The sequence below is a fragment of the Blennius ocellaris genome, assembly GCF_963422515.1.
Source record: "Blennius ocellaris genome assembly, chromosome: 14".
Lineage (NCBI taxonomy): Eukaryota > Metazoa > Chordata > Actinopteri > Blenniiformes > Blenniidae > Blennius > Blennius ocellaris.
In genome coordinates, this window is record NC_137663.1 from 8622044 (window position 1) to 8636644 (window position 14601).

General features: G+C 44.1%; 2 protein-coding genes across 2 annotated transcripts; both read left to right on the forward strand.

Moving 5' to 3' along the window:
* Positions 1-1254: 1254 nt before the first annotated feature.
* LOC308139194 (uncharacterized protein) lies at positions 1255-6535 on the forward strand (the record flags this gene model as incomplete). Its single annotated transcript, XM_080508540.1, has 14 exons — positions 1255-1285; positions 1948-1980; positions 2552-2584; positions 2677-2730; positions 2826-2867; positions 3419-3451; positions 3546-3818; positions 3919-3963; positions 4146-4199; positions 4377-4448; positions 4785-4808; positions 5686-5745; positions 5960-6144; positions 6452-6535. 14 exons carry the CDS (start codon positions 1255-1257, stop codon positions 6533-6535), a joined length of 1023 nt encoding a protein of 340 aa, XP_080364666.1.
* On the forward strand, positions 6445-8569 carry LOC308139195 (uncharacterized protein; the record flags this gene model as incomplete). The annotated part of the gene is made up of 9 exons (XM_080508541.1): positions 6445-6562; positions 6655-6693; positions 6775-6825; positions 6930-7286; positions 7377-7433; positions 7517-7819; positions 7891-8346; positions 8456-8482; positions 8558-8569. Exons 2-9 carry the CDS (start codon positions 6658-6660, stop codon positions 8567-8569), a joined length of 1299 nt encoding a protein of 432 aa, XP_080364667.1. The 5' UTR covers positions 6445-6562; positions 6655-6657.
* Positions 8570-14601: the final 6032 nt, after the last annotated feature.

Consider the following 14601-nt stretch of genomic DNA (forward strand, 5'->3'; position numbering starts at 1 on the left):
TCTTGGATACGGCCCTGGTGGTGCCGGCACTGGGACAGGTGGTCTTGGATACGGCCCTGGTGGTGCCGGCACTGGGACAGGTGGTCTTGGATACGGCCCTGGTGGTGCCGGCACTGGGACAGGTGGTCTTAGTCTTAGATATGGCCCTGGTGGTGCTGGAACTGGAACCGGTGGTCTTGGTCCTGGTGGCGCTGGCACTGGATCCGGAGGAGCTGGAACAGCCCCTGGTGGTAATCAATCAGCAAATATATAACTTTCCCAAAAATGTAACCAATAATCCAATATTACCTGAGATTTGCAAGTGCGTAATCGTGATATTTGTGTTTCAGGATATGACCCCAATGCCAAAGCTCGTAAATATGGTAAGGCAAATTAGATCATTAAACAACTGTAGAAAACTATTTTGCAATTAATAAATTATTTCTGAATCACCACATCTGGTTTTCTACTCTCAGGAATGTTAAGTGGGGCACTTGGAGGCACAGGACCAGGTACTGGAGGAGTAAGGCCCGGCGGTGCTGGCTATGGACCAGGTGGTGTTAGACCTGGAGGGGCTGGTACTGGCTATGGACCTGGAGGGGCTGGTACTGCAGGGGTTGGTACTGGCTATGGACCTGGCGGTGTTAGACCTGGAGGTGCTGGTACTGGCTATGGACCTGGTGGTGTTGGACCTGGATCTGCTGGTACTGGCTATGGACCAGGTGGTGTTAGACCTGGAGGGGCTGGTACTGGCTATGGACCTGGAGGTGCTGGTACTGGAGGGGCTGGTACTGGCTATGGACCTGGAGGGGCTGGTACTGGAGGGGCTGGTACTGGCTATGGACCTGGCGGTGTTAGACCTGGAGGTGCTGGTACTGGCTATGGACCTGGTGGTGCTGGTACTGGCTATGGACCTGGTGGTGCTGGGACTGGCTATGGACCTGGTGGTGCTGGTACTGGCTATGGACCTGGTGGTGCTGGGACTGGCTATGGACCTGGTGGTGTTGGACCTGGAGGTGCTGGGACTGGATATGGACCTGGAGGTGCCGGTACTGGCTATGGACCTGGTGGTGCTGGACCTGGAGGTGCTGGTACTGGCTATGGACCTGGAGGTGCTGGTACTGGCTATGGGCCTGGTGGTAAGATTAAAAACAACCCTACTTTATATGAATGAGTCCTGTCGGTCAGAATTTAAATTGCTTCATCATGAAATGTGGCCTCTTACATGAGCTGCCGGTGTGTTTGCAGGGTATGCTGGTGCTAAAGCCCGTAAATATGGTGAGCCACGTTCCTACAGAGAACACCAGTAGAGGGTCACGTAGTGAGGTTGGCTTGCTTTATTAAATGCTGCTGTTCCCTGCAGGAGTTGGTGGAGTGCTGGGGATCGGTGCTGGGCCTGGTTCTGGATCTGGAAGAGGTGTTGGACTAACTACTGGTGGTGGACCTGGAGCAGGACTGGGCTTTGCTGGGACTCCTGGTTCTGGTGTCGTAACAGGAGTGGGACCAGGTGGTGCTGGAGGTACAAACAAAAACATTCTATTGTCACAGTTCCCTTAAACTCAATAACACATTAATTTAAAAAAAAAAAACACTTAATAGTAGTACTTAATAAGTGACTTATTTAATATGATGGTTTTTCCTGCATTTGATAAATGTATTACTCAACAACATAAAATCTTGACCCCAGTCGCAGTGCATATGTACAGTACTGTGCCTTACAAAAAGATGTACATACGGTGTGTTTCAAAACAGTTGCACTCTGCAAGCCAACACAAGTTTGTCGTTTTTCCTTCCCTCCTCTCTCTCATGATGTGACGATTTGAATTTTAATATACGACCGGATCACCACATACTTTCCAACGTACAAAGCTGGATTTGTACAAATTCAATGAATCAGTGGACGCATATTCATGTCGAATTCTGCTTGTGCACACATCTGTTAATTATCTCTGGTTTTTTCTCCCACAGGATATCCTGGGGGACCCAAGTCTCTCAAATATGGTGCGAATTACACATTACTTCCTGAATAAAAAAATGCGAAATTGCCAAAATTCTGGTCAAAAATACCAAGAAGGATCAATATGAATGATAATGAGAGCTGGGACTGTGTCAAAATATGTACATAAAACAAGAAAATGTATCATAATGCGAAGTGACATTGAAATTATCATGCAAATAAATGTGAGTTCATTGATTTTTTTAAGACAGACTTTAAAAAAAAGTTTTTAAGACTTTTTTTAGACTGTATTTTGAGTTATTTGGATAAACCACTCCCTCACCTTCTCCTCCTCAGGGCTTCCTGGAGGTGGTGGAGCTCCTGGATCTGGTCTGGGTGGAAGATTTGGCGTCCCAGGAGGAGGGAGCTACGGCCCAGGGACGGGAGGAGGATATGGACCTGGTGGATACGGACCAGGGGCTGGGACTGGTTATGGACCGGGTGGAGGTTACGGTACAGGACCTGGGGCTGGATATGGAACAGGTTCAGGAATTCATTTAAATTCTATGCGAATCCCATTCAACCAAAGCTAACAGTAACTTGCATTGATCCATAACATGTTTCTGTAATATCCAGGTTATGGAGCTGGTTTGAAGCCTAATAAATATGGTATGAACTTTTTTTTGTTTGTTGTTAAACAAGATACATGTTTGAACTAATTCCGTAAAAACCAAAAATATCTGCATGTGATTTTGGTGAAGGTCCGGGTGGAGCAGGTGCTGGCGGGGTTCTTGGGGGTGGAGTAGGGCGAGGTGGTGAGTATTACACGCTGACAGCAGTGCTGCTTTTCTGATTTTGCGAACTGATACACGTCGTTCAAACCTGTTTTCCCTCGTATGTAATTTCACAGGTACCTATGGACCCGGAGGCTTTGGAACTGGCATTGGCCCAGGTTAGTTTTCAACAATGGAGCGTTGTGACGTTTTGCCAATGTCACTTTCTATATTTGACGTATTCGTTTATTCTCCTCTATTGACGTGTTGGTTGGTGTAATAGTAAAGGAGACAGGGGATTGTGTGAGATGGGAGCAGGTGATATGCTGTGCAGCTGAATATCCAAGAAGAATATAGCAAAAACATTTAATTTACTGTATATTAATTTCTTTTATAAGTGTTATAAAACCCTTTTCTATCATTGAACATGAATATACAGAAGTGAGAGAACAGGAGAAATATCTACATAATATCCCATAAGCATATTGTGTCATGAAAATTTGTGTTTATTTGTACAACTGGTACACACCAAAGATATTTTCATCACAATTGTAATACTTTGAAGTAATGATGGGTAGAAATGAACAAACATTAGATTCTGATTGTGACAAGCTATCGTACTATGGTGGTTTGAATGTGTTTTTAGGTAAGAAATGCTCGCTGGAAAGTAACTACCGGTACATATTTTTAAATTCTTATATTTTTATTATTTTCTTACACACACACACAGGCTATACACCTGCATCCAAAGCTGCTAAATATGGTAAGTTGCTGTTCTGCAAAACCTGTCTGAAACATAATCAAATGATGAGGAACTTTAAGTGAACGTAACATGTTCTGCTGTGTACAATTTAAAGGCCAGGTTGGTGGAGTAGTACCTGGAGTAGGTGCTGGGACAGGCACTACAGGAACAGGAACAGGGACGGGCACTACAGGAACAGGAACCGGGACCGGCACTACAGGAACAGGAACCGGGACCGGCACTACAGGAACAGGAACCGGGACGGGCACTACAGGAACAGGAACCGGGACGGGCACTACAGGAACCGGAACTGGTACCGGCACCGGGCCGAGCACTGGAACCTCAGTGAATGGCACAAGGGGCGGAGCCGGTGCAGGAACCACAACTGGTGAGCATCTTGTTTAGAATATCAAGGATATACAGTATATTTTAGTCAATCAAACAATCATTAATTCAATATGTGTGATAATCTATGTCTGCTGGACCAGGAGGACTTGGAGGCACAGGTGGCACCCCAACACCAGCAGCTGAGGGTATGTTTACAGTGTTACAGAAACAACTCATAGATGATATATTTAGTGTCATTCAAACATTTTTAAACATATGTTCTGTGTGTATTTTATCTCATAATAGATGTAATTGTAACAATAGTTCCATTTTATCAATCATACTACTTTCTGACCAACAGTTCTTAAATATGTGGTGAATATTTCAGGTGATGGTGGTGCTGGCAGTGTGATCGAAGGTTCTGGCAGTTCTGGAGGGGAAAGTGAGTCAAACTATCTGGACTTGTAATCCACTAACTGTTTACAAATCAATTTGTAATGTGACTGTTCCAAGAAGAAGCAGCACACCACCTCAGTGACAGACACATACAAAAACCAGAGAATGAAACATTAAAACCAGCTGGAAAAATAGTCAACGTGTGAATGGTGAATTAAAACAGGTACTGGCAGACCAGGCGGTGCAGGAGACGGCGTGAGTGGAACAGGAATCCCCATCATAGGTGCAAAGCCAGGTAATTATTTCACTCATGCTGCTGATTCAAAGAAATGCACATATTATCTGTGAGGACTCATTTATGCGGCTTCAGTTACCAACAGCAGAAGGGTACAGTTCTGTATGTTTTTAATGTATTCCTGCTGCCTAAATCTTATGAATGTGTCATTAACAACCTGAGCAGATGGCCCGATAATGAACCTCTTATTAGAAGCAGGTGTACAGAAGCAGAGAGATGCTGAAAACATGCAGGGCTGAAGACTTTTGAAATTAGAGGTGTCAAAATGTGTTAAGTTGGAATAAACTTCTTGTCTTCCTCTTCATTATTAAAACAATTGTTGTTTATTTTACACAGGACTCAATGGGACCACAGTTCCAGGTAAAGGATTCTGCACTGTTGTTCATTTCTGTCTGAAAGCAGAAAATATCAAGTGTTTAATTTTTCTTTTCTCCTTCTTTAGTCAGCTGAACAAAAGTCTAAATCATGATTGTATTTTCTGTTTAAGATTAGACGTAAATGAATGAAGCGTCTCCAGTTGTCTGGGGTTTGATTGTAGACAGTGCCACCATGTGGTCACTGAAGAAAATCATATTCCATCCTCCTTCAAGTGGAATATGAAAATGATGTTAAGATCCTAGGTTAAGAATACAACTGAACTTTCTCAAAGTTCTCTAAGTTCACATTCCACATTCAACTGAAAACAATTCTCTACTAATACTGTTAGCTCAGACGTCACTTTTGTAATTTCGGTATATATTTAAATGGTTCTTACGTACACATTACAGCCAAAACTCCACAGGATATTGTAGCATGACACAAGTTAGTCTCACTAAATCTTACTTCAGAAGAGCAACTGTCCTTCAAGTGATCAAACTGATGATGACACAATAGATCCAGGATTAGATGATTCTGATCCAAGCAATATCACAATTCCTCAATACAAATTAATGAACACATTTTGAACATATTTACCTGCTCAAATGATTCTTAACCTCAGTAAAGTATCCATTACGTCGATGATCTGCCTGATCAATGTCGGACAGGTGTTGGTGAGTCGCTCTTTGTGGCTCACACACTTAACATTTGCATGACATGTTCAGCGTTGCTGGAGTCACAGCGGCGGCATATAGTTTGTAACGATTTGACCTCATACCTTTGCAAGGCCCCACTGTGTTTCTCCTGCTCTGTCGTTGCAGAGATCCTATTGCTGGAATTGACTATTCGTATTCATTACCTTGACTTTCTATTTTTGCAGGGTCTGGAGGCGATCTCTCAAGTGGAACTCTGCCTGGAGCCAAACCTATAAAATCCCCAGGTCCATAAAATGCAATTTAAATTTTACATTTAGAAATTAAATTGCAGTTTACTTTAGTGGTTAAATGCTACCGAGAGATTTCTAATGAGGAAAAACAAAAATTGGGTCTATTACTGTCAAAGCCGAATGAAGCATTACGTTCTTGCACGTGCAGAACCTCTTTTTAAAACTTTACTGAGAACAGATGGGATCGTCTTCTGGCCTCTGCCTGCAGGGGTCCCCAGAGGTGACACACCGGGAGAGGGCGATGGAGAATATGGCCCTGATGGAGAGAGAGCAGTGGCAGGGGGTCCTACAACTGCCGGAGGTGCAGGAGGCATTGCAGGTGGTGCGACGGGAGGAAGAGGAGACAGCCCCACCAGCGGGACTGGAATAGGACCAGGAGGTGTAGCTGGTGGAGTAGGAACACCAAAGCCACCCAAAGGTACTTGGGAGCAAATTGAATTTACCACCAATTTAATTATCAATCTTGCATCTTGTGTACTGGGTTGGCCAGGACCTCCTGGAGAGATTCAATTTCACTTTCATACTAACATCGCAACCTCATGTAGACAAAGTAGGGAAAAAGCCCAATGGAAGGAAATGAGATCCATTTTTTTTTTTATCTCTTGTTTTAATGTAGACTATGGACCTGGTGCAACTGTAGTAGGAGGTGCAAGTGTTGGACCTGGAGGTGTTGGAGCTGGTCCTGGGTCAGTGGGAATAGTTCCCGGAGGAGCTGGAAGAGGTCCTGGAGCCGTCGCTGAAGGAGGAGCCTTGGTACCCGGGGCTGGTGGACCTGGTGGAGTAGCAACAGGACTCTCCAAACCTGGAAAAAGTGAGATGAAGCTACATTTCAACTTAAATTTACAGACTTAGTATTCAATGGTGAATAAATCTTTACCTTGTATGTTATGAACCACTTCACAGGTTATGGTGCTGGAGGTGCTGGAGTGTTACCAGGTGGAGGTATGACAACCACAGTATTCTGAACATTTGCCTTAAAGCAAACCAATGGCGTAAACGTACGTTTGCTTTTTTTCTTTGCAGGGATACGTTACCCGACTGGAGCTGGAGTCGGAGGCGCTAAACCAGGCAAAGGTTCAATATTTTGACGATTTGAGTCTCTGTATATTCATTGATGCTAAATTTGGCTTCCATCAGGAAAATTACATAATACATTCAATGTCTTATTGTTCCATCAGCATATGGGACATTTGGAGCAGGAGGCCCAAGCGCCTTTGGGCCGGGCAGTTATGGAGCTGGTCCAGGTGGCTATGGTACTGGTCCCGGTGGCTATGGAACTGGTCCTGGTGGCTATGGTACTGGTCCCGGTGGCTATGGTACTGGTCCCGGTGGCTATGGTGCTGGACCTGGAGGTTACGGGACTGGCCCCGGTGGATATGGAAACAGAGGTACAGGTTTCGGTCCTGGGGGAACTGGGACCCTCGGAGTTGGAACTCTCCCAGGAAGTGGAATTGGAGCAGGAGGAACAACGGGAGCAGGTTCTGGTGGACTTGGTGGTGGACTGGGGGGCTATGGTGGTGGCACACAGCCTGATGGTAAGTTACATGAAAAAAAACAACAACAAAAAAACATTGCAAAAGTAATTTGACTGCATGTAATTAGTTAACATTTCGATTTGTAAACAGGTTCTAGATATGGCACGGGTCCAGGACTGGGGACCGGCATTGGAAAACCACCAAAAAGTACGATGAGAATAGAAAGTGAGGCAAAGTAAACGTACAGAAATGTGTGGAGCAAACTGAAACTGAAACATGGTTGTTTTTAGGCTATGGAGCCGGAGCTGCTGGAACCGGATTGGGGCCTGGGGGCTATGGAACTGGTCCAGGCGGTGTTGGTTCTAGTCCTGGGGGTTTTGGGCGGAGCGGCTTTGGGCCTGGTGGGCCTGGTGCTGGCACTTATGGACAGAGTGGTGTGGGACTGGGTACTGCCGGAATTCGGCCAGGTGGCTTTGGACCGGGCGGTACTGGCACAGGAGCAGGCAGCTATGGACCTGGTGGAGCCGGGGCTGTACCTGGTGTTTATACTGCTGGAGGTCAAGGACTGGGCTCGAGAAAACCTCCTAAATCAGGTACAATAATCACATGCTAAAAAAAACCAAATTATTTATGTTTACATTAATCTGTGAAATGCTGCTAACAGGTTATGGATCCTCTTCTTTGGGTGGAGCTGGCTATGGACCAGCTGGTGCTGGCACAGGAACTGGAGGATTTGGACCAGGTGGTGCTGGCACAGGAACCGGATTTGGACCAGGTGGTGCTGGCACAGGAACAGGATTTGGACCAGGTGGTGCTGGTAGGGGAACAGGATTTGGACCGGGTGGTGCTGGCACAGGAGCAGGAACAGGAGGATTTGGACCGGGTGGTGCTGGCAGGGGAACAGGATTTGGACCAGGTGGAGCTGGCACAGGAACCGGATATGGACCAGGTGGAGCTGGCACAGGACCAGGATTTGGACCAGGTGGAGCTGGCACAGGAACCGGATATGGACCAGGTGGAGCTGGCACAGGACCAGGATTTGGACCAGGTGGAGTTGGCACAGGACCAGGATTTGGACCAGGAGGCCAAGGACTGGGAAAAAGAAAACCTTCAAAATCTGGTTAGAACTCTACAATCTCAAAAACACCAACTGAAATACCAAATGGATCCATTTTGTAATAAGAAATGCATCAGCAGATCCACAAAACTTGTTTTGTCCTTGTTTCTAGGATATGGTGGCACCGGCTACGGATCAGGTAAGGTTTGGATCAGGATCAGAGTTCCGTCACTTTTTTCCAAACACGTCTACAAACTAACCATCTGTTTTCTAGCAGGAGTATTAGGAGGTGGAACAGGAGCTGGTCCCAGTGGAACTGGAGCTAGAACTGGTGGTTATGGACCAGGTGGTGCTGGTACTGGTGGTTATGGACCAGGTGGTGCTGGTACGGGTGGCTTTGGACCAGGTGGTGCTGGACCCGGTGGCTTTGGACCAGCTGGGGCTGGTGGATTTGGACCTGGTGGTGCTGGACCAGGTGGTGCTGGACCCGGTGGCTTTGGACCAGGTGGGGCTGGTGGATTTGGGATGTGAATGTTACAAAGTGCGAGCGAGTTTGCGTCAATCGATTTGTACACTCTTGACTGATTTCTAATGCTCACGCCTCTTCTTCAGGAGGTGCAGCAGGAGGAACTGGAGGTGTCGGGGGCCCTGGGGGAGCAGCAGGTTTACCAGGTCAGTTTAACCACACATTTAAAAGACATTAAATAAACTGGACGGATGAGCAAATGCACCAAATTCATTGTGCTGCACTGTACATGTCCTCCTCGAGGAGTCGGGTTAAAACGTCTCTGCATGCTGTAATGTGCTCATTGTTCCAGCAGGGGGTAACGACCCTGGCTTTGGAGGGGGGGCTCTTGGAGGCTATTCAGGTAAGACAGATGACACACATTTAGCCGCTTCTCTTGTGCTCAACAGTATCTGTTGAAAACAAAAATCCCAAATATGGAATAGCTGTTGGTTCCCCTGTTGTCTCCTCTAAAGATGTCTCCTGACTCACGCATGAGAAAACAAAGCCAAATAATGCTTTCATCCCAAGAATCACGCAGAGTATTTGTGTTGGCTTATTTTCACTCAGGCGCACAATTGCTGAGAAACCTTTGTGAAGACTATCAGTTGTTTGTAATAATTTTGTTTTTCCTGCCATTGTCCTCTAGGATACGCAGGGGCTGGACAAAAATGTAAGAAAACGTCCACAATGTGCATGTTCTTGCTCCCTCAATCCGTTAAGGCATAAAAAACCTGCATTAACTCTACAAACACAAAACTGACTAAGCACCTTTCTGCTGTGTTGTTTTCTTTACTTCCTTGCAAAGAAAAAAACAGAAATATAACTGGAAAAAATTGTGAAAAAAATGAAACCATGTATGTTTTTATAGACAGAAGTGTTTCGTGACTATATAGAAATGGATGATCTTTTTGCCTTGAATGTTTTTCAGCCAAGGCACAGAAGGCAGCCAAATATGCTGCCATGCAAGCCCTGCTCGGCACCAGGGGCTACAGAGGTACAAACCAAACACACATCTAGAAACTCAATCTTACGCAGCACTACAGTTCAGCACGATTCTAATCGTCATCGGCATTCTGACCTCTTTCAAAACACATAACAGGAGAACCCTTTTCAACTCTGGGGATCTTTGCCAACATTATACAATTAAGATATGCAAAGCTTGACTTTTTAAGAGGTTTTTTTTTGTTCTTTTTGGTAAAATCTTGCCAGAACAGCCTCACAACTACAATTACAGGAACTGTGTAGCCACCTGGGAACTGACAAAACAGTCCCATCTGACTACTGTAATGTCAACCCACCTTAAAGAAATAAGATTTGCGTGAGAGAAGAATGATGCAAGGGTTGTAGATTTTCAGCAATATATACATTTTTGTGTTTGTGTTGGACTCATGACAACTTTTAATGTTGTGCTCCGTTGTGGTTGTTTCGGTGCAGGCTGTCAGGGAAAATACTGCGGCCGGCGGAGGAAGTGAAAAGGAAGGCAAAGGAAGTGACCTCATCAAAACGACAGTGGTGCTATCACGTGATCCCAGATTGTAAATGTCTCTTCTGCCAAAGAAACTGAAGCTTCGACACACTCCGCATGTTTTCATTGTTTTCATTTAGTTTTGCTGAAGTGCTTCTCAGCCTGTTCGGATGCAGATTTTTTTTATTTTTTTTTTCAAACAAGGTGAAATCTATGGAGTCCTGAAATTAGAGGTTAAATAAAGGCGGCTCCAGTACATAATTGTTTTGCACATTTGCAATAACACTGGTTGATGTCCTCAATGAATCACCTTGTAACTCTCTGGGGATCCTGACCAAGAGGCTGAGAACCACTAAAATGACGGAACAGAGTTTGTTTTTTAATCGTCAAGGAAGAAGCTGCACGATACTACAGCTAGTGTTTGTTGTTGCTGATCATTTGAATTGGTGTGCGAGTATCACTATGGATCCTCCGGGTTGGGACTGACACCGAGGAGTCCCTCAGGGCAGCTCCTTCAGACCTGTCTGCATGCTGACACCACACGAAAAAACACACACATCCAAGGCAGCACTTGAGTCCGGTCAGACTGGATTTGCCATACTTCTGCAGAGTTTTACAGTCTTATCCGCTTTCAATTCACTGTTTTTGACATTTGCTTAAAACATTTGGATTATTTTGTCTCGGCATGTATACACACATTAAGAATAACAACTGTTAAAACAGGGACCAAAGACCAACAGGGAGTTATTTTCTCTGTATTCAGGCCTCAGCTGCAACTATCAAAGCAGCTGAGGGTTTTTTTTTTTAGAGCCGTTTGCTTCCATCACCACATTAAAGGCAATGTTTTATCGCTACACAACACTTTGTAGTTTTAGTGTACAACTTTAGTTGACAGTTATTAAGAGGATGTATTTGTCGAACCAGTATCTGGCTTCTGTCTATAACGTTTAGATTTGCTGTTGAGGGAAGCTTTCAAACTGAATGTGAGGATGAGAAATGGCATCGGGGAGCACTGATTACTGTGTTTTTCTTCTTTTGTACCTCCTTCAACACTGTTGGAAAACTGTTCACGTTTACTAGACTTTTTAAATTATGCTGAGAAATATATTTAGTCTCAATTTACAAAGTCAATGCATCAATGCAGTATTAAATATTTGATTCAGTTATTTTGTGTGTGGCTGTTTAAACAGTCTTTTGTACCATGCTAAATATGAGTGCTTTGTTTTCTACAATGTCCTTGAATTCATTAGGATAAAAAAAAAAAAAAAAATGTAAATGAATCTCGACTTGCCTTGAGCTTTGTGTCTTATCGTGTAGCTCAAAACTGTTTTAAACATTTGTGTTTTTGATGTGGCCTATGAAGAGAAGTATGCACTTTTGTACACTTTGACAATGCTCTCCAAAGTAAAGAAATGACCAATGACATCGGTCTTCTTTTGAATTTTCATTTTAGTTACAATGATCCTCGGCGTGTGAGAAGCCAGAACCACATCGGAAAGGGAAGTTAGATTTAGTGGCAAGGTCAGTGTTAACAATAATGTTGTGGTTGTGAAAAGAAACATCACACAGACACACCAGACTGTTGCTGCTGAGAGAATAAGGAAACAACAAAGCTGTCTTCACACTGACCAATTTCAAAGCTGCTTTTAAAGGGATGCATGAAAACATTAATGTCGCACTCTGACCAAACAAAGACAAGGAAGTTCTTGTGGTTCTGATAGAGCAGCTCGTGAAAGTCAGTCATTTTAATAACGCAAATCTTATGAGTATATCAAAAATGGATAGTAGATGGACCTCACTTACATTTTCTGCACTTTAAAAGCTTTTTAAACTATTAGTCGCATTCGCACAAACATGCACACACACCAATGTTAACGGCTGCCCCGCAAGATGCTCAACCACCATCTGGAGCATCTGTCGTCTCAATGGCTTGCCAAAGTACACTTGAAAATGACCCTGCTTACTTACATGGAGGATGTCAGGACAGCAAAATAGGCCTGGTCTTAAAACACAGTGAATGGCTGAAGCACCAATAAACATACAAACATGTTAGATTAGAAAAGAAAGAAGTAACATATTTGAATGGAGCAGAAGACTAAGAGATTATGCTTTCTAATGAAACTGGAGCCATGAGTAAGAATTAGGGACATTGATAATCAGGCTTTTGATGAGATAGCATCTTCTTAACCAAACAAAAATTCCAATCTATTTGCACTTAGTCCACATGCTGTGGTGGCAGCAACGCAAATAAAACCAAGACATTTCTGTCCCACATGTCCGACACCAAGTCACTCCCAGACCAAACAAGAGATAGAAACCAACCGATCAATTCGATCGATTCAAGTCAGGACTCGTCCCAGTGGGACGTGGCTGGTGATCCGTTTCCGGGAGGATACCTTGGGAACTTCCCAATCAGATGCTCGAGGTGTGGGGTGGATCCCAATGTGCTCGTAATATTATTGTGGCGTAGTGAGTTCAATCTGTTGTGTTTACCATTCACAATATCACAAACCAGGACAAACTATTGACATCTCGCCAGAGCTACGCCTTCATACGTGTTAAATCAGAGACATATTCAGTGGTTCCTAAAAGCAGCTATTTCAATAATCTGACTTATTCCAGCGTGGTGCAGCAGTTGTCACGACTCTGCCCGGCTGCTCGCTGCTCCACGTCTCAAACTCTTTCTCACTGTCATCAAAAAGGATGCATCCACATATGAAGTTGTATTTTTAAACAACGCACTGTACAACAAACAAATCTTATCACAGCTAAAGAGAAAGTAGACCATCAAATGGACATACTGTAGTTTGCTAGCTACAAAAAGACAGTAATTCCATGTAATTAGAGGTGAAAGCAACAGATTGTGTTGACTTTGCAAACATAATTTCTTCTGTGTGCCAGACAGCAGTGTCATTTGACATTCATCTGGAGATTTCCCTGAAGCTGACAGGCCGGTTGTTTTGTTGAATTGTTCAACTGGCAATTCTTTCGTGTCTTGACATGCATAAACATACTATCAGAGCGATATTCTGCGAGTGCTTTGTGTGGAAACTCCATTCAAATCTGTAAATCCTACTGAAATCCTACTCTAATCAAACCCCAACACGGTTTGTTTGGAGGCATACTGACTGAATTCTGCTCCTAATGGACGTAACAACGTCTTGATTTAATCAATAAAACAATAAATAAACATCAGTCAGTCAGTGAGTGAATTTTGAGCAAACTAAAACTCACTCTAAGACAAAGCTATCTATTCCAGCCACAACCATTTTTTTTTTCTCCAAAGCAAATATGGTTATAGCTACGAGGCTAAGTGAAGCTGCTGTGCATGTGGAGTTAAAGGTGATCTGACGGTATCTTGGGTCAGGTTAAACGAGCATCAGGTCAAGGCGAGAGAATGGTGTCCTCTGTCACGGTGCTCAGCACATTTCTGACAGCCGAGCCTGAGACTCCCGTGCTGATCGAAAGCTCTGAACATCACTTAACCAACGCTGGGAACAGTATAAACATTTATAAATGGACGTGTATGCAAATTCAAAATAATGATAAGTTCTCAATTCATAGATATGGCATGAACATGAACAAAATAATAGAGAAGATATCAACCAAGCCACAAAAAAACACATAACATTACAGGTTGTCACAATAGCGTTTGTATCGTAATTCATCATCGGTTTGATGACCGAAGGACGCAACACCTGCTGCTTTCTGTCTTTCAGTCTGCAGAGCAGGGTCGCAATAGAAAAAATGCATCGGCCGACACGGTCCACTGCTGATATGGTTTACAGTCTGAAGATATAAATGTAGAGGCCAGGCTAATTGTAGAAAACGCACTGCCAAACACGCCGTAGTAGGAATCTGCAGTGCTGTCTATGGTCATAACTCTGGTGTCGGAGTAACACCCACACAGATACATTGAGGCTCTAAACTCCAGAATCGATGGTTTTGTTCTTCCAACATCTGAGTTGTTCCCTATTTCTGTCCCGTAACTGAGCTCTGCTTCTTTGTTCGTTATGTGTAATGAATAGACCGCTTCACCGTGGGATCCGGACAGTGCGGTAATTGGGGCATTCATAAAGAGATTATGACTGCACTGATGGAACAAGTTTTCCTTCTTTCTTTCTTTTTTTTTTTAGATACACAAACACATTCGCATTTGCACGGCCTCTGGAGAAAAAGAAAATCACCCAGGCTCACGTTCATTAGCCTTCACTTGGTAAACCGTGCAGGAGTGTAACTATATCTCGCAGTGATCCACACAGTGGAAGAAACGAGAGGTGGAGGGTGGAGCAGAACGTCTATACTGGGATAGGCCTGTTCCTCGGCAGCCAGCAGGGGGAAACCA